A 22,378-nucleotide genomic window follows, 5' to 3' on the forward strand; every position below is an offset into this window, starting at 1 on the left:
CCTATCAACAACAGCTGCTGGACAAGAGTACAAGCCATGGTAAATGCTTGATCAGGGAAGACTATGCCCTAGTGTGACCGAACTGTCCGTGCAGAGGAAAGGAGGGAGTTGGTAAACGTTGAGGCGAGGGATAAGCTGATGTAAACAGTTGACGAAAGATGCTCCGAGGGCGAAAGTACGTTAGTAACTAAAAACAGGTCAGGGGAGGAAGGGGGGAGGAAGATAGAGGAGGGGATTCAAAGAGCGCAGGGGAGGCAAGGACCCACCTGAACTTGCATGGCGGTGACATCCTTGAGAGGATGAGGGCTCTCATGTTTCTCTTGCGAGGAGGCCAGCAGAGGACCCTCGTGTTCTGGCCCAGCACGTCAGTAGCGCAAACAATGACACGGCGGACTCACTCAGCATCCAGCTGGTGGTTCCCTTGCCAGCACGAGCCCAGGAGGACCTGGGGGGATCCCTCGGGGACGGGCCATCAACGTCGAAGAGCTGCTGGGTAGAGGCCTTGCCGACAGACTTCATGTAGAAGGGCTTGAAGATCTTCTCGTCGGGGGGGTTGAACAGCTCGCCATCCATGTCATGCCCGGTGTACTCCGAGTTCGCTCCTGGTCCTGGCCTCCACCATTTCGGCTGCGGCACAAGTTCAGAGAGCCAGCCATGGCGATGCCGGAATGTGAACCTCCATGGCGTCGGCGGTGGCGCTGGTCCCGTCTCGAGGGTGATAGTCTTGGTTCGATCCCGTGTTGTCCCACTTGGCCGTGTGATAATTCTCACTGCGTTTCCACCACCATCAGCCACATCGCCGTTCCTCTCAGCTCCCCGCTGCAATACCTGCCGACTCCACCCCAATGCTCGTTGTGGTCATGGATGCCCCACTGGTTGTAGAGCATCTGCTGCATCTCCAACCTACGCTGCTGCTTGTGCAGCACATTCACACTGCCATGACAACAGTGATCAGATCATTCACAGCTCCCGCAAGAAAATCTCCGCACCTCACGCCAACAAACAGAACCAATGCAAGCAACCCAGCTACAACCTGCAAAGACGAGAGGAGAAATGTTAATCAACAGTCGCACGATCTTTCCAGAAGAGACTAGACCGACTGGGAGCATCTGACAAACAAACCCCTTCATTGCCTATCTCCTCACTCCTGCTATGACCGCCTTGACCCCAAATGCATCTCTCTCGTCTAGATTCTTGACCTTCACGACCGACTGAGTGACTAACTGAGTGACTGAGTGACTGAGTGACTGACTGATGAGTGACTGACTCGCTTCTTCTCATGATTCCTCACCATGCGCGGTCGTCCGCCTCGCATTCCGCCAAGAGCCACAACCGCAGCCATTGGCGGGGGCTGAGTGGGGATGAGGTATCGTCTCCTTTAGCCGGGCCGCCGGCCCGGCCGGGCACGCCCTTTGCCCGAGTACCGGTCCGTTGGCTCGGATAACGATCATGACCCGTGTAGTAGATATCGGCTATTTGAGGGGGTAGGGGTGTACAATTTTTAGGTGGCCTCAGATTTTCAAGGGATGAGCCTGGCGGTCAGGAGTACCGGTTACAAATCCCTTAAAACCACCGGTGATATAACAAACTAACACCCCCATTTTGTCCAGAAATTCCACCGGTGTAGTAAAAGTAAATGACTACCCTCGATTCCTCTGGGAGCAGCACCGGTGGGAGACGATACCCCCGACCGAAGTACACCCCCTCCGAGTTACCCCTCCTCACCTGCAGGAAGGGGTAGATACTTTGCTTGGATCAACTGAAAACAGGGGGTAGGTGGCATAAGAATGACTACAATCCAAGAAGGGGTAGGGGGGTACGCTGGAAGCCTTGGAGTTCCCCGGGGGAATGGGGGTGGCAGAGGACAGGCACAAGATAATGGGGTGGGTGTGTTTTGTATGAACGGAGGGGGTAGTGGGGGAAGGGGGTAAGCGATGCTTGGGGTAAGGAGTGGCCATATGTGAGGGGGTGCAACTGGAACTCCCCGGGGTAGGGTGTTGTTCGGGTTAGGGGGTACGGGTGGGGGGTCATTGCTGGGGTAAAACTTTGGTTATATCAAAAATACCTTACGACGCTACAAAGATACAAATGATCATTAAAAATAGTTTTAATGGTACTAATTTTTCTATCAAAACAACCAATCAGTAACAGCTTTACCTATAATCAAGTTCACTAAAATAATTTATCTTGCTGTGATTGGGGGCAGATACTTCTGTTGGTACAAGAATCAGATTAAATATGTTTTTTAAAAACTGTTTATAACTACCCTTTAAAAGTGCTACCAAACAGCGAAGAAAAGAGCCATGCTGAGTGGGTGGTAAGAAGACGGAAGTTTGGGTAGGGGTAGTGAAGAGTACGGGTGTATGCAGAATGATCTAGAATAACATCACATAAGGGGTGGGTAATTACAGAGAAAAAGATGGGTACTATAGAACAAATTCTTCCAACAACGGTAGGGTATGCAATGGAGCAGGGGTGAGGGGTAATTGTTGCAGGGTGGGTACCACAGGTTCAGCCAGAAGGAGAGCCAGGGAGCGAAAAGTAGTGGCGAGGACGAACGAGGAGTCTGAGCGAGAGGAGGAGGAGGAGGAGGGAGGCAAAATCATTGCTGAGAGCACAGAATCTTGAAGAAAGATCTGGCTCTGTCCTTGTTCCAGCATTGGTACACGTTTCTTGAGTAGTTGGAGAGTCCTGAGTGGTGAAAGCGCCATTGCGCCTGTTGGCGTGCGATTGTAGCTTGAGAAGCTTTTGTGGTAGATAGAAGAGGTATTGGTCTGTCTCATTCTAATCTTCACGGTCCAAGATGCAACCTGCTGATTTTCCTCACTCCTTGCTCCAAAATGTTGCTACCACAAACCTTGTCCCACATATGAATCTGTTTGCTGTGACCCTGGCTTGATGCAACAGTCGCAATACAGCCATGGCAAAACTGCCGTCTCTTGCATTGGATTCACGAAATTTCATTCTTGTTGCAAATAGAGTGCATGCGTTGAAGTCTGTGTTCTAACATGTCTGTTTTTGTTCAGTTTCAACCAGATACATTCTGCATCCAACAGTCCGCGTACAGAGATGAGTGAAAGCGTGAAGGAGCCGACGGTTGAGTCGCTGCTCAAGCAGGTATTGCATAGCATTTCCATCGTCCTTGTTCATTGCAGTATCCCAAATCTCTCGTCTCTGATTGTTGCTCTTCATCTAGCTGGAGGACGAGAAGCGTAAGAATGCTTCACTGGAAAGGTAATCTGGGATATTTGCACCTTGAGAAGTTAACAGTTGTACAGAAACAATGCCGATTTGAAGAGGAAGATGGGGATTCAACAATCCCAAATTGAAGCGGAAGCCGAGAGAATCACGAATAAGCTGATGTAGCATGAAAGCATTTGTAAGCCTTGCAAGCTGAATTATTCACAGGCTCCGAATCGAAGAAATCGAGAAGGAGAAAGCTACGATGCGTCTTCAGGTACGCATCTTCCTCATTGCACCTTCCCATCATCTGAAGATAACTACAGGTTGAAGCCGAAGAGCGAAGGCTTGAGCATGAGAAGAAAGAGCTGGAGACAAAATTACAACAGAGTGCTGCTCACCTTGCAAGGTAGTATCGTCAAGGGCAATAATCCCCTGAATCTTACTTTGCAATTATCAAGGCTCAAACACGAAAAAGAGGCTCTTGTGCGCCAGGTTAAGATTAAAAAGTGTCCAAATTGTGATATTGACATCGTCAAACTATAGGTAGAGCAGGAAGAAGAATTCCTCACCAACACTCTGCAGCACAAGCTCGCCAAGGTTCCACTCTCTTCTTTCTGTTTGCACAAGTCAAAATCTTAATGTATGCAATGCTAGGTTCTGGCAGAAAAAGTAGAGATAGAGAACGAGCTTGAGCAGGAGCAAGAATACATCTCCAACAGACTGCAGAAGCAAGTTGTTGACACGCTCAAAGAGAAGCAAGATATGGAACGCCGACTCGAAGAGGAGAAGGCCAAGGTAGTTGTTTGTGATTCATTTCATTAGAAGCTCACTCTTGTATTTGCAATGCAGGTCCTATCTATGGAAGAAGAAAAGAAGAAGTTAGCTCGACAGTTACAATCCCTGCAGTACGAAACCTACCTAAGCATTAAGTGCTGGTGGTTGATCAGTGTTGGTGGCAGGCTCAATATTGAGGTGGAAGAAGAGAGAATTTCAAACACCTTGGGCAAGACTGTGGACCAAATCAAGAGTGAGAAGGTATATGGACATTGCGAATGCCCTTGAAGAGTGCTGATGCTCGAAACAGGAAGCGCTGATTCAGAAGCTTGAAAAGGAGAAGGCCACAGCTTCAGCGCTCAGCAGGTACTGATGTAAAAAGCTTTTGTATGCTTTTTAAAGCGGTGATTTGCAAAGGGAGCACGAGCTGCAGCGTCTGGAGTTGAAAAAGCTTCAGGGTACAAACTACGTCATGCAACAAAGGATTGCCAAGGAGTCAAAACGGCTCACTGAGATGCAACGGGAGAAGTCTCTGATCGCACAGGTTGACTGCAATTCCCATCGCTTTGTCACGATACTTACAAGCTTGTCGATTTGCTTCCCTTTCAGAGACTCGAGGCTGAGTGGGAACGCCATTTCAACATGATGGTTCGCGAAAGATCCTGTTATCCTGCTTTCAATCGTGCCACCTCTCTGGAGAAGTGGAACCTTGCCGAGATGGAGGCTGTTGACCTCTGCGACAATAGCTGGAACAGTGTGGATCCGGACGGTGATGTGCTGGGAGAATTGAGTCTCACTCCGAGAATTTTCCGGGAGAAACGAAGTGAGTTGATGCTTAATCATAGTCCAACTTTGCAGTTGACCTTATTCTTTGCTCGAATCAACAGGAAGCGGCAAGTGGGAGTCCCAGAGTTTGCCCTCTTTCAGCCCGAGATTGAGTCCCTATCCTTCACCTCCGGCCACACCTTACAGCTCAAGGTCCAGATCTCCGGCCCTGAATCGATCCCGTGAGTATCAATGTGCCTTGTCTCGGAGCATTTACAAACAGATGCAGGTGATATAACTCCCACGGGCTCCCGTTCGCAATCGCCATCAGCACGATCATCTCACAGCAGGTTGAAAGTTTTGATCATCTACATCCCATCAGTCTTACTTGTATCTGCAGCATTGTGTCGGCAGCTGAAACTGCAGGACACATTTCCTTTCCGACAAAGATGGTTTGTTCTTGAGTTTCGTCTTCAAACTCGTCTAAAATTTCAATTTGCAGACTGGAAGTCTGCATAGGCTCACTACGAACCCGCTCGTTACAACCTTTCCGCAACATCCTTAACGGCTCGGTTGAAATCCATTCGTGTGACTCAGTTGGTCCCGTGTACTCTAGATGGCTGATAACGTTAGTGTAATGCCATAACGCTTGTAGACTTGTTGATTCACGTCTGCATCACTCAGCTTGTCCAACATCTGAGACCCTTCTCAGTCAGTCTGACCAGACGTCCGGTCGGAAGCTGAGAGACTGAGATCTGAGTGCTTTGCTGGGTCCACTGGGTCATGACAGGCTACACAGCAAGAGAAATCTCCTCAACAGTCCCAGATAAATCTTTCAGCAACCTCCAACACTTTATTCCCAACACCGCATTCAGTAAAAGTTACCACGCTGCTACTCTTGTGACTCTCCTCACCTCCTCTCCTTTCCAACTGCTCCCTACCCGCTATCCGTCCTTCCTGGAAGAGTACAAGTCTATTGAAACTGCTCCTCCTGGCCTGCCCTGTCAGATCAGGCCCCGGCTGAGCTGGAACGGGCCTCCTGAATCTCCCGGCGTGATTGCGGGACGGTACAGTTGCAGCCTGGCGGCATCCCGGCGCCGCTCCGAGGGCCGATGGTCACTCGCTGCCGTCCGATCTCGTTCAAGTTCTACCAGCGGCTCAGCTGGCAACTTAAGTTAGCACAGGCCTGAGTTAGCAGTCATACAATCAGCTCTGTACTCACAGTCACGGTCACGTGACTGAGTACAGGACTGAGCCTGGCAGACTCTGAGGACCGTACTGAGTACTGCAGCGGCACTGAGCCTCGGAGTCAGGACCGTACTGAGTCTGGCACTGATGAGTCGGTGACTGCCTGCGGATGAGTAGGGGCAGTAGGGTATGAGTGGGGATGAGGGTCCATTATCGGGCAAAGCGTTCCCATGCGGTGGTGGAGGCCGTAGGGAAGGGGAGAGGAGGGAGGACGAGGGAAGGGGAGAGGAGGGAGGACGAGGGAAGGGGAGAGGAGGGAGGACGAGGGAAGGGGAGAGGAGGGAGGACGAGGGAAGGGGAGAGGAGGGAGGACGAGGGAGGGTTGGGAAACGAGTAGGAAGGGGAGGATAAGGATGATGCTGATATTTAGCGATGTGCAGGCAGTGAGTTGACGGGCCCAGGTGCAGGGGGAGGAGATTGGCAGAAGTCGAATGGGGAGTTAGCGAGGATCTGTGTTCGCAAGACTGTTATGAAGTTCATTTTCATGAGCTCCCATCTCCTTCGATTCCTCCTGGCTCTCGCGCTGCTCCCTGGATCACAAGGCTGGAGGGGCATGGCATCGAGCAAGTCGTTGTCCTCCAGGCGCTCTGATGTGGTGTGCATGAGCGCTCGCAAGAGGAGAGAGGGCGAGAGCGAGGGCCTGCAAGTTGCGAAGCTTCCTAAGGGTTGCGCTCGTCCCAAGCTCGTAGTCTTCGACCTCGACAACACCCTGTGGACGCCCGAGCTGTACCAGCTGAAGAGGAGCCCCAAGGCAGACAAGGACGTGTGGCTGTTTGAGGGAGCCAAGGGCGCGCTGCACGAGCTTGCGACCGACGAGGCATGGAAGGGGACGAAAGTCGCCATCGCATCGAGGACGAACAAAGTAGAGTGGGCGAAACATCTGCTGGAGAAGTTCGAGGCTGCTCCCGGTGTTGCTGTAGCAGAGCTTGCCGAGTACAAGGAGATCTTTCCTGGGTCGAAGAGGAAACACTTCCAGAACCTCAAGAGAGCGAGCGGCGTTCCTTTCTCTGAGATGATGTAAGAGCTGCCAAAGGGGAAAGGGTTTTGAAAGGTGGAGGCGAGGGGAAGGGGAGCAAGGGTGAGGTAGAGTTCAGAGTGGTTAGGAAAGTGGAAAGGGGAGGAGGAGGAGGAGGAGGGAGGGAGGGAGGGAGGGAGGGAGGGAGGGAGGGAGGAGGGAGGGAGGAGGAGGTGGCGGCGGGAGGGCCAGTGACTGGGGTGGTCACAGCTTCTTCGACGATAGCACCATGAACACCAACGAGATCGAGACCATGGGCGTACTCTGCGTCTTCTGCCCGAGAGGGCTGACGGCTCAAATCTGGGAGGGAGGACTGATGGAGTATGCGAAGATGAAGGACAAGGGAACGGACTTCATGGGAGGGACGATTTCCTTCTCGAGCAAGCCCAAGGTCACGATGGTGACTCCTCTGCCTCCTTCCTCGCACTGCTCTGAGTCGATTCCAGGAGAAGCTTGAGAGCATGAGGATCAAAGTTCCCTCCTCGAAAATCGGGTCGACCTTCTCCTTTGCAACTCCTGGCTGCTGCTGCTGCTGCTGCTGCTGCTGCTGCTGCTGCTGCTGCTGCTGCTGCTGCTGCTGCTGCTGCTGCTGCTGCTGCTGCTGCTGCTGCTGCTGCTGCTGCTGCTGCTGCTGCTGCTGCTGCTGCTGCTGCTGCTGCTGCTGCTGCTGCTGCTGCTGCTGCTGCTGCTGCTGCTGCTGCTGCTGCTGCTGCTGCTGCTGCTGCTGCTCACCTCTGACAGAATGACCCACAGGCTCTTCATCGGGAAAGGTGGAAGGAACATAAAGAAACTAGAGGTGATGGTGGAGTCGAAAGGATAGCGCCATGACGTCTGAAGCGAACAGGAGGAGACAGGAGCGAGTATCCGTGTGCTCAAGACGGAATCGGACATTGAATTCGCAGAGGTCCCTCCTCCCCTCTCCTTCACCAAAGTTCTCCCTCAATCCTGTTCATCATCACCCTTCCCCCTCTCCTCTCCCACTTCCTACTCTCTCAACCTCTGCCCCCTTTCTCCCTTCTCCCTGCCCCTCCCCTTCTCCCTCCCACCTTCTCGTACTCCCTTCCCCTCCCTTCCCCTCTCCCCCCCAGCCCCTCCTTCTCTTTCCCTGCCTCTGGGACTGACCTTCCTTTCAGGTCGAGCTCAAGGGCAACGATGTAACCCTCAAGTCTGCTCGTTCAGCGATTCAGACTTTCATTATGAATGAATGACCGCCCCCCCTCCCCCCCCTCCTCCTCCTTCCTCCCTCCTCCTCAGTCCTCTTTCCATCTCCCTATCGACTGCTGAAGAAGAAGAAGGCGCAGCCATTCCTGGCCTCGTTGATCTTCGTGTTGAGATTCTTCTCGTCCTCCTCACTCCAGGGCATCCCTGCTGTCGTTCAAACTCTTGTCGCCCCCTCTCCCCCCTCGCCTCCTTCACCTGCGCTCTTCTGATTCGATTTTGTCCTCCTCCTCAATCGCAATTCCTCTATCTCCGTCAGGTCCTGTCGTCTCCGTCAGCGAGCCACAAGTTCTCGTGCTCCGACTTCCGTCCTCTAGCTTCTGCTCCTGCTCCCGCTCGTTCCATCTCCTCCCCCCTCCCCCTCTCTCTTAGACCTCTGAAGGGCCGATGATGATGACGCTTGTGCCAGGAGGAGCCTGGGAGCAAAGGCTGGAGATGGTCTTGTCGACGCCTGCACGCGGCAGATGACGGAGAGGAAGAGAGACACATGGCAAGACCGAGCAGACGAGCTTCCAGTTCCTCGGGAGGAGCTTCAGCCTTGTCGTCCGGCGCGTCGTTGGGAGGAGGAGAAGTAGCAGACTTGCGCCGAGAGGCTCGATCCTCTCGAGGAGGTCCGACGTCGAGCCAGGAGACCAGGAGGAAACTGTCGTGGCTATCGAAGATCTGACGAAACGAGCTCATCACGGCCGTGGATGAGGTTGGAGGCTCGTCACCTTTGCCGCTTCCTCTAGCATGTTCTTCTCGTTCTTGCAGCAGATCTGAGTTGCTGAGCTTCCCTTCGACATCAGTCCGATCTTGTTTTACCAGTCAGTAGGAATATCTCTCCTCCTCAATCTCCCTCCTCTGCTCCTCCACCTTTCCTCCCTTCCCACTTGCTCTTCCGCCCTCTCTCGTCCTCCCCTTCCCCGCTCCTGCTTTCCTTTCCTCCTCCTACCGTCCTGATGTCACCCAGCATGAACATCTGCAAGCTCCTTGTGCTCTTCCTCTCCAACCGATGAAACAAATTTTCTCCCTTCAGCCTGCAATCTCCTGATACACCGAAGAATGGACCTGCAAGAGCTTGTTGGATTTGACAAGTTCCAGGGAGAGGGAGCAGGGGAAGAGAGAGGCGAGGAGGGAAAAGGAATAAGTTGTGTTGAACGAGGAGGATAAGGACAGGAGCAAGGAGGAGAAGGACAGGAGCAAGGAGGAGAAGGAGGAGAAGGAGGAGAAGGAGGAGAAGGAGGAGAAGGAGGAGAAGGAGGAGAAGGAGGAGAAGGAGGAGAAGGAGAGGACGGGTCTAGGGCAAACCTTTCATAAGTTTGAGCTTGACAAGCTGCATGCAAGCAGCAGCGTCATCAACGCTGCAATGTCCATTCTTCCTATCCATCTCCCTCCTCAAGTATCTGCTGACAAGGTGGCGGAGAGCATGCTTGTACGCGTTTCCCCTGGTTGACACCGTCAAGACATCATAGAAAAGAAGAGCAGGGGAAGGTGAGGAAAGGAGCAAGCGAACAAGGGAGGTGGAGGTGGAGGTGGAGGGGGGTTGGGGGGGTGGCGAGCGAATGAGGGAGAGCATACTTCGGGTGGGGGAACAGGACTGCCGTATCGATGACGCGGCTGTGATAGATTCTGCACGCCCTCAGGTCATTTTCCAGCGAGTGCCCCACCAGGATGGTTTCGGCGGAGCAGAGCTCGAGAACTCTCTGCTGGATGTCGTAGATGTTCGTCTCCACGTCCTTGAGCATCTCCTGGGTGATCCCGCTGTACTTGGTGTTGTAGTCCACGATCTCGTTGAAGGGCTTCACGAAGCTGTCATACACAGTGTTGCCATCCTCGTCCACCAGGGAGATTCTGGTCAGCTCCAGCCCCTCCTTGGTAGTGCACATCTCACAGTCCATCGCAATCATCTTATCCCTCCTCCCTGACTTGGGTGACTTGGGTGACTTCTTCTCATCCCCACCCTCTGGCCTCGTCTCCACGTACCCGTTGGCGTGCTCATACTCCTCCCCTCCCTCCCAGTTGGGCGAGATGGGGTAATTGTTGTCGACAAGCTCTGCAAAGGAGAGCAGGCAATCGGAAGGTTTCAATGATAGCTCTGCTGCGCTCTTCTTGGCGGCTTCTTTAGCATTTTTAGCGTGTCCCTTGTCTTGGTCTGGGCACGTGAAAATGTCAGCAGTCGCCGGGAAAATCTCGATCGGAGTGCCAGGGGCGCGGAGGACAACAGAATCGTGACGGCGGGAGGAGAGGAAAGGAAGGGAGTCCTGATGCTTCAGGTAGGTAGAGTGTCCCAGTGAGTCCACGCACACGATCATCAGGTTGCGGACCGGGAGATTCCCTTCAAGGCTCGCCCACGAGGGGGAGGGCCCGCAACCCATACTGTGAAGAATGTAATCCCTGACGTCCTTCGGGTTCAACGGAGGCCTCGGCACTGGGAGGGACCATTGAAGTTTCAGCAAGGCCTTGTCTGGTGAAGCATGTTCTCCTTCCGGCTCCTCCTGGCTCCTCCTCCTCCTCTTTTTCTTCTTCTTCTTCTTCGCGCTCGAGGATTCGTCACGGGAGCTCTGGTCACGAGACTCTCTGTCCGAGTCTCTTGAGCTGTCAAGGTCTTTGTTCTTCTTCCTCTTCTTCTGCACACGTTCCTCCTCACCCGTCTCCTCCTCCTCCTCCTCCTCCTGCCTCCTTCTCTCCTCCTCCTCCTTCTCCTTCTCCTTCCTCTTGCTTTTCTTCTTCCCCATGGCCGCACGATCTTCCGTCCCCTCGTCGACCACCCCACTTCTCCTCCCGTCTACACCCCCACCCTCCTTCCTTCCTCTTAGGACCCCACCCTTCGAACGTTCCAAATTACCTACCACCCCCCCTCCCTCCTCTAAGAGTATCCTTAGCCTGTCTTGGTACCCATCAGCTGCCTTCCGCGCCGAGTTCGCTGCCAACACCGCCTGCATGCAACTGTGAGAAGAGAAGGAGGAGCACGACGACGACGAGGAGGAGCAGGAGGAGGAGCAGGAGGAGGAGCAGGTGGAGGAGCAGGTGGAGGAGCAGGTGAAGGAGCAGGTGAAGGAGAAATCGGTAGGAGGGAGGGCATACACGGGGTGGAGGATGCATAGGACACAAGGGGCGAGGCAGGCAACACAAGGGCAGGTGGGAAAATGGACGAGGCTGAAAACTCGTTGAAAGGGCTAGGAAGCTACAAGACATGAAGCGAGATCGAGGTCATCAGACCCAGGGAACAAGACAAACAACAACTGAGATGCATCTTTGACGGAGGAACTCCTTATATCAAGGAAGGGTTGCACCGGCAGACATGTAGAATTATCTCACCTCTTTCCACTTGGCTCTCGTGGACCCGCAAGGCAACCTGTAGAGAGGAAATCAGTCAACATAACAAACAGAGCAACCAAGTCCTTCGTCAACAAGGGGAACGGCATGAGATGTGATTCTTGAGGTTGTTGAAACAAGTAAAGGAGGGGCCGGAGCTCACCTCAGCTTCTCTCCCTTTGCCTTCTTCACTGCTGCTTCTGCCTCAACAACTTTTTGCTGCAGCCTGTAGGAATTGATTAGCTTTCGAAGACCCACATGCGAGCTGAAAGGCACATAATAATTTCCCGCTCAAACCCTCTGGCCGTGCCATCTCACCCCAGCTAACACCGGGTGTTGTATCCTCAATGCAGAGAATCAAAAATTCCTAACAGCTCTGACCTCACATGCCGCATCGCATGTTTGCTGATTTTTTCAATCCTCATCATCTTCATCGCTCACAATCTTTCAACCTCCCACCACCCAGGAACATCCAAGTTCAAGAGGACACGAGCAGGATGAACAAGGACGCAACATGCCATGGAGCAAAGTAGACTTCTCACCTTTCTAGCTCTTCTCTGCACTCAACGATCCGCTGCTGTACATTTCTTGTAGTGGGCTTGCTGTTCGCTTCAGATCCTGCTTCCTCCGCCTTCTCACCTGCGTTGGAGAGCATGTGTCTGATAGTGGTGCGAACGTCGTCGCTCACTGACATGAAGCTTTCAAGTCTCGAGGGGTTCCGCATCTTGGAAGACTGCTTCTTTCCTCCTCGAAGGACCATGACCAGGCCAAAAGCGCTTCCTTTAACGAGTTGGCTCTTTCCACAATCTATCCGATCCAGCATATTCGAGCAACTAGTATCGTGCATACATTGCGGCCAAGTATCCGAGCAAGAGAAGAAGCAGACGAAGAAGAACCCATGGAACACCCAGAAGATCGAGGGCCCTCTCTTCATCCCGATGCGCCTTGGCCTCTATTTCAATGGCAAAGATGTTCAGAAGGAGCTGGAACAGCTGCCGCAAGGTGAGACGGAGAAGGTCAAGAGGTACTGCAGGAAAGACCCTCACGCGCCATGTCGAGATCTCTTCGCAAGCTCATGGTATCGCGATGGGGCGCATCCGATCCCCCCTTCAACGAGCGCACCATGTGCGGAGATGCGGCGGAGAGGTCTCAGAAGAAGCAGAGCAGGAGCTTGATGTCTGAGGACGAGGAGATTCTCAGTCGCTCTCCTCTCCTCTCCCTCTCCCTCCCTCCCCTTCGCTCCTTGGAAGATGAAGGCCCTGCCCCGCCATCGTTGCCTACTAAAAGTCCCGCAGCTAGTCCCGTTAGAAAGGGGAAAAAAGTGGAAAAAAGATTGAAAAAAGAAGTTTTACAGGGGCCGGGTGGTCAGCTGCGGGTGCCAGTAAATTGGAATCGGGGATCATATTGATCAGATTCAACGAGCAAACAAGAAGAGCTAGACTGAGTGACTTGAACGTGTAAAGAATAAAGGTGAAGGTGTTACAGGCTAGACTGAGTGACTTGAACGTGTAAAGAATAAAGGTGAAGGTGTTACAGGCTAGACTGAGTGACTTCGACACGGCGTAAAGAAGAAGAGCGAGCTCGCATCGAGTCATGGGCTGGTGCTCATGAGCAGAGCAGCGGGGAGTTCTCTGATGATGGCCATCAGACCCTCAATGACCTTCAGCCACGTCACGCTGAGCGATCAGAGACTGAGAGATCAGTTACCTTGAGGAGGCGAGAAGACGGCGAGGAATCAAGCGTGATGGATTGGGCAATGTCGGTGAATCCCTTCTGCATAGAAATCATTTAAAGTAAGCAATGCTTCTGCTCCTCGTCACCCGCTGAGGAAACATGTGGAGGAAAAACGCGCAGAGCCAGAAAGACAGAAGTGAAGGATCCATGGGTAGTTGACCGACCTGACCACAACACGACAAGCTCAGTGTCGAGTGTTAGAGGTTTCTCTTTCAAGGCATCACCTGCTGCAAGAATCGTGACCAAACCTCCTGGGGGAGAAATTTCTGGAGAATCAAGCAGAAGGCCTGCAAGGTGAAGCTTGAAGGAGATTGTGAGGCTCTGCCCAGCATGGTCGAACAAGGCATACCGGAACAGCTCGTCCAGGCTCTTCTCGGTGAGCTTCTGCTGCTCCTCTTGCAGGGCGTTCAGCGAGACCCGCCGTCGGTCTCCACGCCTGAGCCATTCGTTCTCCTCCCTCTCCATCCACTCGCTGAACTGGTCAGGACGAGTGAAGGGGTTCAACAGCTCGTCCTTGTGGCCTGTTGCTTCCTCGTCTGCATCGTCTTCCAACCATCGCACCCTCGCTGTCAGGTACCCGTCACGGATCTCCTCCTCCTCCACTTGGAATCGCTTCGCCCCGTAGGCTGTCACCTCACACCTGCCGTCGTGGAGGTAATTGAAAGACTCGATTTGCAGCAAGCATCCGTAGCCCCCCAGCCTGTCCGAGGAGGACGGAGGGCAGAGGCCGAAGCAGCTGCCGGACTCGATGCACCTTCGGATCATGATCTTGTAGTGCGGCTCGAAGAACTGAAGATGATACTTCACCCCGGGGTATCCGAGGGCGCAGGAGAGGATCGGCACCCACGATGGTCCGACCGAAGGGGTAGGACTGATCGCCCCGCTGCTCGTGACCTTTTCCTGCATCTCGAGCTGTGAGCTCCGCTGCGCCATCAGGTCAGGGAACAACATGTTGAGGACGGAGTTCAAGCTGCGGGAGATGGGGCAGTAGCGCTGGTTGCTGACGAGATGCCCGTCCTTGCGATGTAGAGCAAGGTATCCGATGAGAGAAGAGCGGCAGAGGGGGCAAGTTGAGTTGTAGTCCAGGCTGCGTATAAGGCACACCCGACAGAACGTGTGGCCGCAAGGGGTTGTGGTCGGCTGACAGATGACATGGTAGCACAACTTGCACTCGAGATCGAAGTCGTCCGCTGCGAGGTTGACCAGATGACGTGTCATCTCGTTCTTGTCAGCATCACTGAGGGAAGGAATCCTCCAGCTCTCCTTGAGCTGGCCCTCGAATTGCTCGCCGAGCTCGCACTCGCTCGACAGCAAGCTGTGCAGGAGCTCAACAAGCTTGCCTCTTGCTGTCTTGACGTCCAGCTTTGTCGCCCGATGCCCCCCCGTCTCCCGCATGTTCTCACAAAGAACTGTGAGACTCAAGAGAAACGACCCAAAAGCTTCAGCATTCATGTCGAGACCGAGAAAGGCGAGAGCTCTGCAAGACAGTCAAAGGATTTCAATCCCATTCTTATCACAAAGTTTGAATGGACAAAGAACCATATCAATCATCGTAATTACACAACACACACATGGTCAAATTCACCATGTCATGTGTTCTCCTACCTGCGAAAGTGACCTTTCCCCCAGTCCGGCATGAGAGCGACGGACATGTCAGCACTGGCAAGAGCCTCTGAGAATCGATGAGCGGACAGAAGCGCCTGTGCCTTGTTGCCATGCAGCACGTGATCATACGGGGACAGGGCGATAGCCTTGTCGTAGAGATCGACAGCTGCCTCGATGTCTTGACTCGCGAGCTTCAGGTTAGCTTCCTTCCTCAGCTTCCTCGCCTCTCCTCCCTGCGGGAACGCGAACTCATCGACGATCATGCTGAGGGTGAGGTTTGGCTTTGACAGCATCTGCTTGGACGCTTGACATGCTCCTCCCTGCTCCTGCTGCCTATCTCGATGAAGCACAACGACTGTGGGCGCATCGCGACACGTCGGCCCGGGCAGGGGGCACTTGCCGATCTTGTTCCAACAGGCCTCGCACAAGGTGTGGCCGCAATGGAGGGCGTGAGGGTTCTCAAAGATGAGAAAACAGCAGTCGCATCGCAAGACCCGATTGATCGGCAGCTCCTGGCATGCTGCCTCCTCCTTGAGCACATGGCTGGCCAGCATCTTGCCGCGAGCAAGCACCCTAATGAATCCCTGCTCCTCGTCAGATCCAGGCATGTGCTCAGCTCCATAGAAGAGGCGCAGAGCTTCTCGCCACCCTTCTACTTCTTCCTGCTCTTGTTCAACCTTGTCAGCGATGTTGCGATGCAGGACTTGCTCGATCTCCTGCAACCGATGCAACCGATGCAGCCCGCAAGCTGTTTCTCGAAGCATCGGGCTTCTTCTCACACTGCGGACTAGATCAGTTGGCAGCAAAGTTTACACTCCATGATCTTGCCCGACGAGCTGTCTCTCCAGTTCACTTCTCCTCTCCCCCTTTACGCTTTCTTGTTGACGTGATGCAAGTCTAATTCCTCTGCCAATCCTCTCGCCCTCCTCTCGCCCCTTTTCCCTCCTTCCCACCTCTTGTCCCCCTCCCCTCCTCCTCTCCTCCTCTCCCATCATGTGCTGTTTCATCATATTCTTCTCTCCTCCTCCTCCTGCTCCCTTCCCTTCCTTGTATATCGATACAGTTTGTGAACTTTTCGGTCAAGTGGCTGTAGTTTTACTCAAATAGGAAATAAATTGGGACAGCAATAATTGAGCGAAATCCAAATAGGAAAGAAATCATGCTACATGTTCTATTTCGATGCTCATGGGAGGAGACAGGCTCTTGTGGAGATGGCGCGTGGTGGAAGAGGCAGAGAGACCAGGGGAGAGGAGGGAGAGAGGGAGAGAGGGAGAGGAGGGAAGGAGAGGGAGGGAGGGAGGAGGAGGGAGGGAGGAGGGAGGAGGAGGAGACGGAGGAGGGAGGAGGGAGGGAGGGAGGAGGGAGAGGGAGGAATGCATAACGGATGGACGGTAGATGGAGTTCCGTGGGTTGGTGGGTAACCAGAGATGGAGAGGGGAGGGGAACTTCCCTTCGGAAAACACATGGTGAGCACGTGGACATGCGAGACAGCAGTGCAAGACAACGAGAAGAAAAGAAGAAAATTGATAGGTGGCATGGGACTCCTTATTGACATTTCTTGTCACAGAATGGTGTTTGACCTGCTGCGGAGGACGATGCTAACATATGGAAGGTTCGACTCACTTCGCCTCCCCCTCCTCCTTGCCCTGCTCTTGCCATGCAACCCCACCCCCCTCGGCGGTCTTCCCTCGTGATTGACCTACCCTTCAGCGCGGAGGACGAGGTAGCAACGCTGGAGCCACATCAGATCAAGGACGAGACGGACAAGAACTTCTGCGACCTCTGCGTCAACCACATGGCCTTCGGAGTGGAGGGATGCCGGGCAGAGTTCTACACCAACGACAGGCTGAAGAAGTGCGGCATCACCGTTGGCGACGACAAGTCCAAGTGATGTGCCGGGTGACGAGATGCTTTCTGCTGTAGATGGCTAGTGTAACATACATTATCTCCTCCTTCATCCGTCTCCTTCTCCTGTTCCTCCTCGCTACTCAAAGCGTGTACGTCATGATGGGCTCACTGTCTGCCCTCCTCGCCAACAAGAGCGCCTCCTCCTGCGGTGACCTCATGAACAAGTCCGACTGCTGCAGGAGGTTCGGTACCGACTCGACCTTATGGACCCCCGACGACCCCTCTCCTCCCCCATCCATCGCCACCCTGTGCTCCTGTCCACCAAGGGGGAGGGCCCGGGCTGAGCTGCTGCTGGAAGCCTTGCTGGGATCGTGGGCTGGGGAGGGAGCATTGGCCGCCTCCTCCGTCACGATCCTCGACTGCCACTCCTCCCTGGAGAGGGAGAGCTGGAGGGTGCTGCGGTACGCCTCGAACGCCTCCCTGTAGTGGTTGGTGCGTAGGTATTGGTCGCCAGGGCTCAGCAGCGCCCGCTTGACAGAGCTCTTGACATCCCCTGCCTCCGCTGCCTCCAACCTCAACGAAATCTCCTCGCTGACGGATACGCCAGAAGAGCTGTCAGCGTCCTCCTGCTCGCTGGCCCCGTGCTGCTGCTGCTGCTGCTGCTGCTGCTGCTCCTCCTCCTCCTCCTCCTCCTCCTCCTCCTCCTTCTCTCTCGCTGTGTCCTCGTCGTCCTCTGAGGCTGGAGGCGTCCAGGTCGGCCGTTGAGCGACGCTGGGGAGAGTGACGGAGCTTCTTGTCTCGTCCTTCTTCATCGGTGACGTCACCCTGTCAGGGCCCTCGAGCACGCCTCGACGCTCGAGACGCTCGAGGGCAGCAAGAACTTTGTTGAAGCCCTCAGTGATGAGCGCACCGACGTCCTCCTGCGCTCTCCTCTCCTCTCCGACGTTGGGCCTCCTCTCCATATGTTCCCAGGCCCCAAAGTAGGGACTAGCCGGGGTGCCCTCCCGCTTGCCGATCGAGCGCTGGCCCTCCTCCTGTAGGGAATGCCTGGAGTCCTGGAGCATCTGACGAGAGGCGATCAGACGAAGAGCCGAGGGAGGGAGGAGGCGCATGAGAGGTGGGAGAAGATGACGGGAAGTACACCCGACGCGTGAGGAAAGAGACAGCGAGCGCGAAGGCAAGCTGAAAGAGGACGGGAGGACGGGAGGGCGGGAGGACGGGAGGAGGAAACAGGGGCAGGAGAGGATCATGGGTGGAAGGAGGAGTTGGGACCCACCAGGACTTTCATGGCAAAGAGGATGCTCGAATCGTCGGAGTGGTTCTTGACCGAGTGCTGCATGCGCTGAGCGAGGAGCTTCTGCGCGTAGAGCGAAAGCTGCCACCTCATGGCAGCCTCGAAGGCGGAGCGGGACATCTCCCCCTGGTCGTTGCAGAAGGACGAGTTGTGAGTGATGACGTCCCAGTCCTCGAGGCTGATCTGGATGACGGGCTGCAAGTTCAGCCCTGCCAGCCCGTCGCGGAGCTCCTCGAAGGTGAGGGTCCCGCTGCCGTCGATGTCGAGCTGGGAGAATACGAGCTCGATCTGGGAGGAGAGGTGGCTGGAGGAGGAAAAGTTGGCGAGGATGGCGAGTAGGGGGTCGAGCGGGCCTGCCACGCGGTAGTGCTCGATCGACTCCTCGCTGATGCGGTCCTGCTGCTCGAACCTGTCGATGGCGGAGAGGAACCCCTCGAGGATGACGGCGATGATGACGTTGAGGATGACGATGCCGATGAGGACGAGGAAGGAGACGAAGAAGATGGCCACCAGCGCGGAGTTGGCGCCCTGGTTCTGCAGAGGTCTGACCACGTCCGTCGACCAGCCGTCGAAGGTGGCGACCTGAAACATGGTGAAGGAAGCCTTGAGGAAGGTGCCGAACTGCGAGGGAGAGAGGTCGGCAAAGATGGAGGAACCGACAATGGCGTATATAGAGTTGACGACGAGGAAGAGGACGAGGGTGTTGAGGACGGAAACGAAGCTGATGGAGATTGCAAGAACGATCTTCTGTAGAGATCTCAGCCTGAGGTAGGTGAGAAAGTCAGACAAGTCAAGGGAGAATCGATCATCACTTGTTGAACACCCGAACAATCTTGAAGACACGGAGCAATCGCAGGACGCTGATGTTGAAGTTTGATTTCGTATCAAATCTCAACAAGACGGAAGTGGTGATCGAAGAGAGGATGACGATGAAGTCGAAGATGTTCCAACCTGTTGAGGGTTGAGAGAATGCGGAACCAAGAGAGACGATACCCGAGGAGAAGAAAGGATAGAACCAGTGGATGAACATGTTCACTATGAGCTCGCACGTGTAGATCATTGTGAAGCAGTCATCCACCCAGTCAAACATGGCCCGTTCAGTTGTCCCAGGAGGTGATCGCAATTCAGCATCGACAGCATTGAACAAGAAGTTGACCACGAGCATAGCCCCCAGCAGGCCCTGGCAAGCCTCCGACAAATAAATCCTGTTCAGGTCAAGTGCAGCCAAGCAGAAGGATGTCACATTCACTAAGAGAGAAGGAATGGGCGACCTGCTCAGCTTCTGCCTCAATCTCTCCACCCGCGTCAGATGTCGACTCCTCTCGAAGTCTTTCACCGCCTGCCCCTTCGCCTGCAAGATCTTATCTATCCATCGTTGACATTCCTCTTCGCTCGACGCCCTCAGACAGACGTTGCTGCCGCCTCGTCACCCGAGCGCTCATCGCGTGTCCCTGCTCCTCCCTCACCGGTTCGAAGAATGCTCCAAGATACGGAAGGCGTGATTCCATTCCAGCTGCGACACGTCTCGCTCGCTCGCCTCCATCGCCGTGAGACTGTTGGAACTGCCGGTGTGCCGTCGCAACAAGTTGCTGCCTCCGCCGAACATCACGGCCTCGTTGCTGGAGATGCGCGACACCTGATACAGCATGACACAGATCTGAGACAGGCGATGTGAACACCTCAAAGATGTCGAGCAGTCGAATTCGATCTCGAATGTGACTTGAGTCGTCAAGCGCTATCATCAGGTACTTGTCGGTGAGGTACACGTGCCTCGAAGACCAATAGATTCTCTTGGATACGATTCGCTTCTCCACCGCCCCATGCATGACGATCTACATCGCACGACGGTGTGAGGTGAAGGCACGTCCGGCATTCCCTCACCTCCTCCTCCCTCGGCTTGTCCCATATCACCATCCCACTGTCGTTCTGCATTTCGATGAACTCAGGCATCTTTTGCTGAGCCGGCGCTTGATGAGACCCGGGAGACCTGGGTCCGTGTTGATGAAGCAGGTTGTGAACTTTACCAGCTGCCGTGATCATCCCTGATGAAACAGGAGAGGTCATCCAGAGCGCCAGTCAAACTTCTACTTCTGGCTTTACTGCCATCCACTGCTCTAATAAGATATACCTGACCTGCCCTAATGCCACTACGGGTCTGGTTCCAAGTTCAGACTGGAGAGGTTGCTACTTCTCCTTGATTCCGCAACGCAGCTATGTTACATAACCTCGCCTGGCGTCAAATTTTGAAACCACCTCGCTTCCTCTCACTCCCCTCACTCTCAAGAAATCTATCAAGAGCCTGCTCTAACAGACTGGCTCTGACTGATGTTGTGATGCGAAGCCTCGTCCGTTCCGAGGTGGTACGCATACCCCTTATGTTCTCCAAGAGTTGTTAGAGCTGTGTGGGAGTACGGGGACCAAAACATGGAGGGCCGCCGGCTAACCTGGACCTTCATCCGGCAACACCCGCTCATGCAACATGGATGGCAGCTGAGGTTGTTCCGATCAGGGGAAGGAACCCCTCTCCTCTCTCTCTCTCTCCATGTCTATCTGTCTCTCTCCTCCCTTGCTCCCTGTTCTGGAAGGCGTTGTACGTTCTCGACATTAAAAAGCGCGTGTCAACATAGTGGATTCGGGTGGGGTGTCGGGTCATTGGCATGGGGTAGGAGGGTGGTGAATAGTACCACAGATATTTGAAATCAAGGGGTAGGGTGAACAAGGGGGTGGTTTAAGTTGCTTAGGAATGATGGGGGTCACGAATTTGATTTGTAAACATGGGGACAAATGAATCAGCGAAGACTCTTGAAGAGAAGAAGAGAAGAAGAGAAGAAGAGAAGGAGTGAAGAAGAGAAGAAGAGAAGGAGTCAAGAAGAGAAGAAGAGAAGAAGAGAAGAAGAGAAGAGGAGAAGAAGAGAAGAGGCAGGATGTATAGTCAATGCCCAGGCGAGTCCAGACAAGGCTCATCAAGGCAAGGGATGTAAAATAAGGAATGAGAGAAAGGATTGTGTTAAAGCATAGGTAAGAACTTGAAACAAGCATGCAACGCGAAGAATATTCGCATCTATTGAGGTACGACGAGGGGATATTGATCAGAGTATCGAGGCAGGGCCAGGCAGATGAATTCAAGCGTGAAGAGATCGAGAACATCTGACCAGAAAGTAAAAGTACGAGAAAAGGAAGTGAGAGACCGAGTCGTCGGACGCTAATGATGCTGTCTCAGTGGTATAAAGTGAGAGACCGTGTGGTCGGACGTTGATCATGCCGTCTTAGCGACATCACTGACATGTGCTCTCTACGTGCTCGCTCTACAAGCCTCCTTCTCGGATGTGATGTGGTGTGGTGTGATGTGATGAGATGAGAGAAAGAGACAGGAGGCGCGTTCTAGAACATCACTACGTCTCTACCCCACGTATCATGGCTGAGGATGCTCTCGCTCCCTGAAGTGTAGTTGGATCAGGTGACGAAGACCATCACATCTCAGAAGGATGGATCTCCCAGTGAACAGATCACTCTAAAACGAGCAAACAGACCCGAAGATCAACCTTATTTGCACAACGATCGATTAACATTGACACACATCCATATACACCAAAGCTGTGACATTCAATCTAGTACAACAAATTCAAGTGCAGCATCTACAATGCTAAATTAACGAATACACCATGTCTAGCGAGTCAACTTGTATCAAATCGTTATTGCAAAAGCCTACTTCAGGCAAGATTAATCAAGGATTCCACACAAAAATCGACAACAATCCAAGTTTCAAATTTATTAAGATTACATTTACTCGTAGAGAGACTTGGTGTAGGTGGCGGTGGCAGCTACGTAGGCATCACGGGCAGCCTTGTAGGGGCCAGTGGCGAGCTTGAGCTCGTTGGCGGCCTTGAGGTAGGCGTCGCGGGTGGCGCGGTAGGTGGTGGCGTAATCCTCGAGGTCGAAGAGAAGGGAGAACATCTCAGTGTGAGCTCTCCCTCCCGCTCCTCCTCCTTTATCCCCTCCCGCTCCCTCCTGCTCTATTTCCGGCCTTGCCTAGCGCCAAGACACCCTGTGCCACAAGATGCTTCTTATGAGCGAGGACGCCGAGGCGAACCTGCCAGACATGCCTCCGGCGTCTGACTGGGCCCTGCGGGTTTTCAGATCGAACACACCTCTAGTGGTGGGGCTCTGCTGGGCGTGGAGGTGACGATCTGACAGCTGAGGCAGGCGATCCCACCCGAAATAGATCTGGAAGACCACACGTACGGGTGGAGACCCTGCTAAAAGGAGGGGTGCATCGACTGTATAATGAAGCACGGGGAGGAAAAGCTGGAGCAGGAGGGGGTGGGGTGTGAGTATCACCCGGTGGTATACGAGGAGGAGCGGGGGAGTCTGCCGGGTGGGGGTAGGCAAGGCCGGAA

General features: G+C 54.0%; 9 protein-coding genes across 9 annotated transcripts; 3 read left to right on the forward strand and 6 right to left on the reverse strand.

Annotated features, from left to right (window-relative positions):
* Nucleotides 1-236: 236 nt before the first annotated feature.
* On the reverse strand, nucleotides 237-1,342 carry GUITHDRAFT_112075 (hypothetical protein; the record flags this gene model as incomplete). Its single annotated transcript, XM_005828862.1, has 7 exons — nucleotides 237-352; nucleotides 399-627; nucleotides 677-770; nucleotides 829-933; nucleotides 990-1,033; nucleotides 1,158-1,223; nucleotides 1,268-1,342. 7 exons carry the CDS (start codon nucleotides 1,340-1,342, stop codon nucleotides 237-239), a joined length of 729 nt encoding a protein of 242 aa, XP_005828919.1.
* A 1,682-nt stretch (nucleotides 1,343-3,024) lies between these two features.
* Nucleotides 3,025-5,372, forward strand: GUITHDRAFT_153692 (hypothetical protein). Its single transcript, XM_005828863.1, has 16 exons — nucleotides 3,025-3,117; nucleotides 3,197-3,234; nucleotides 3,279-3,362; nucleotides 3,409-3,457; nucleotides 3,507-3,589; nucleotides 3,642-3,675; nucleotides 3,727-3,780; nucleotides 3,838-3,978; nucleotides 4,033-4,088; nucleotides 4,143-4,218; nucleotides 4,268-4,323; nucleotides 4,375-4,501; nucleotides 4,567-4,780; nucleotides 4,845-5,072; nucleotides 5,123-5,174; nucleotides 5,225-5,372. Exons 1-14 carry the CDS (start codon nucleotides 3,070-3,072, stop codon nucleotides 5,018-5,020), a joined length of 1,236 nt encoding a protein of 411 aa, XP_005828920.1. The 5' UTR covers nucleotides 3,025-3,069; the 3' UTR covers nucleotides 5,021-5,072; nucleotides 5,123-5,174; nucleotides 5,225-5,372.
* Nucleotides 5,373-6,349: 977 nt separating this feature from the next.
* GUITHDRAFT_74342 (hypothetical protein) lies at nucleotides 6,350-7,442 on the forward strand (the record flags this gene model as incomplete). Its single annotated transcript, XM_005828864.1, has 2 exons — nucleotides 6,350-6,987; nucleotides 7,196-7,442. Coding segments are annotated over 2 exons (885 nt in total), but the record flags the coding sequence as incomplete, so codon positions are not given.
* Nucleotides 7,443-8,255: 813 nt separating this feature from the next.
* GUITHDRAFT_112078 (hypothetical protein) lies at nucleotides 8,256-8,988 on the reverse strand (the record flags this gene model as incomplete). Its single annotated transcript, XM_005828865.1, has 5 exons — nucleotides 8,256-8,350; nucleotides 8,402-8,465; nucleotides 8,578-8,654; nucleotides 8,701-8,866; nucleotides 8,917-8,988. The coding sequence occupies 5 exons, from the start codon at nucleotides 8,986-8,988 to the stop codon at nucleotides 8,256-8,258; spliced, it is 474 nt and encodes a 157-aa protein (XP_005828922.1).
* Nucleotides 8,989-9,482: 494 nt separating this feature from the next.
* Nucleotides 9,483-10,071, reverse strand: GUITHDRAFT_74418 (hypothetical protein; the record flags this gene model as incomplete). The annotated part of the gene is made up of 2 exons (XM_005828866.1): nucleotides 9,483-9,630; nucleotides 9,764-10,071. 2 exons carry the CDS (start codon nucleotides 10,069-10,071, stop codon nucleotides 9,483-9,485), a joined length of 456 nt encoding a protein of 151 aa, XP_005828923.1.
* A 4,767-nt stretch (nucleotides 10,072-14,838) lies between these two features.
* Nucleotides 14,839-15,006, reverse strand: GUITHDRAFT_42054 (hypothetical protein; the record flags this gene model as incomplete). Its single annotated transcript, XM_005828867.1, has 1 exon — nucleotides 14,839-15,006. A coding segment is annotated over one exon (168 nt), but the record flags the coding sequence as incomplete, so codon positions are not given.
* A 1,296-nt stretch (nucleotides 15,007-16,302) lies between these two features.
* Nucleotides 16,303-16,730, forward strand: GUITHDRAFT_112081 (hypothetical protein; the record flags this gene model as incomplete). The annotated part of the gene is made up of 2 exons (XM_005828868.1): nucleotides 16,303-16,451; nucleotides 16,550-16,730. 2 exons carry the CDS (start codon nucleotides 16,303-16,305, stop codon nucleotides 16,728-16,730), a joined length of 330 nt encoding a protein of 109 aa, XP_005828925.1.
* Nucleotides 16,731-16,827: 97 nt separating this feature from the next.
* On the reverse strand, nucleotides 16,828-19,931 carry GUITHDRAFT_112082 (hypothetical protein; the record flags this gene model as incomplete). The annotated part of the gene is made up of 7 exons (XM_005828869.1): nucleotides 16,828-17,751; nucleotides 17,964-18,744; nucleotides 18,794-18,932; nucleotides 18,975-19,396; nucleotides 19,448-19,617; nucleotides 19,661-19,813; nucleotides 19,863-19,931. 7 exons carry the CDS (start codon nucleotides 19,929-19,931, stop codon nucleotides 16,828-16,830), a joined length of 2,658 nt encoding a protein of 885 aa, XP_005828926.1.
* Nucleotides 19,932-21,737: 1,806 nt separating this feature from the next.
* Nucleotides 21,738-21,943, reverse strand: GUITHDRAFT_153695 (hypothetical protein). Its single transcript, XM_005828870.1, has one exon. The coding sequence runs from the start codon at nucleotides 21,933-21,935 to the stop codon at nucleotides 21,765-21,767; it is 171 nt and encodes a 56-aa protein (XP_005828927.1). The 5' UTR covers nucleotides 21,936-21,943; the 3' UTR covers nucleotides 21,738-21,764.
* Between the last annotated feature and the right edge of the window lie 435 nt (nucleotides 21,944-22,378).

Source organism: Guillardia theta, assembly GCF_000315625.1.
Source record: "Guillardia theta CCMP2712 unplaced genomic scaffold GUITHscaffold_56, whole genome shotgun sequence".
NCBI lineage: Eukaryota > Cryptophyceae > Pyrenomonadales > Geminigeraceae > Guillardia > Guillardia theta.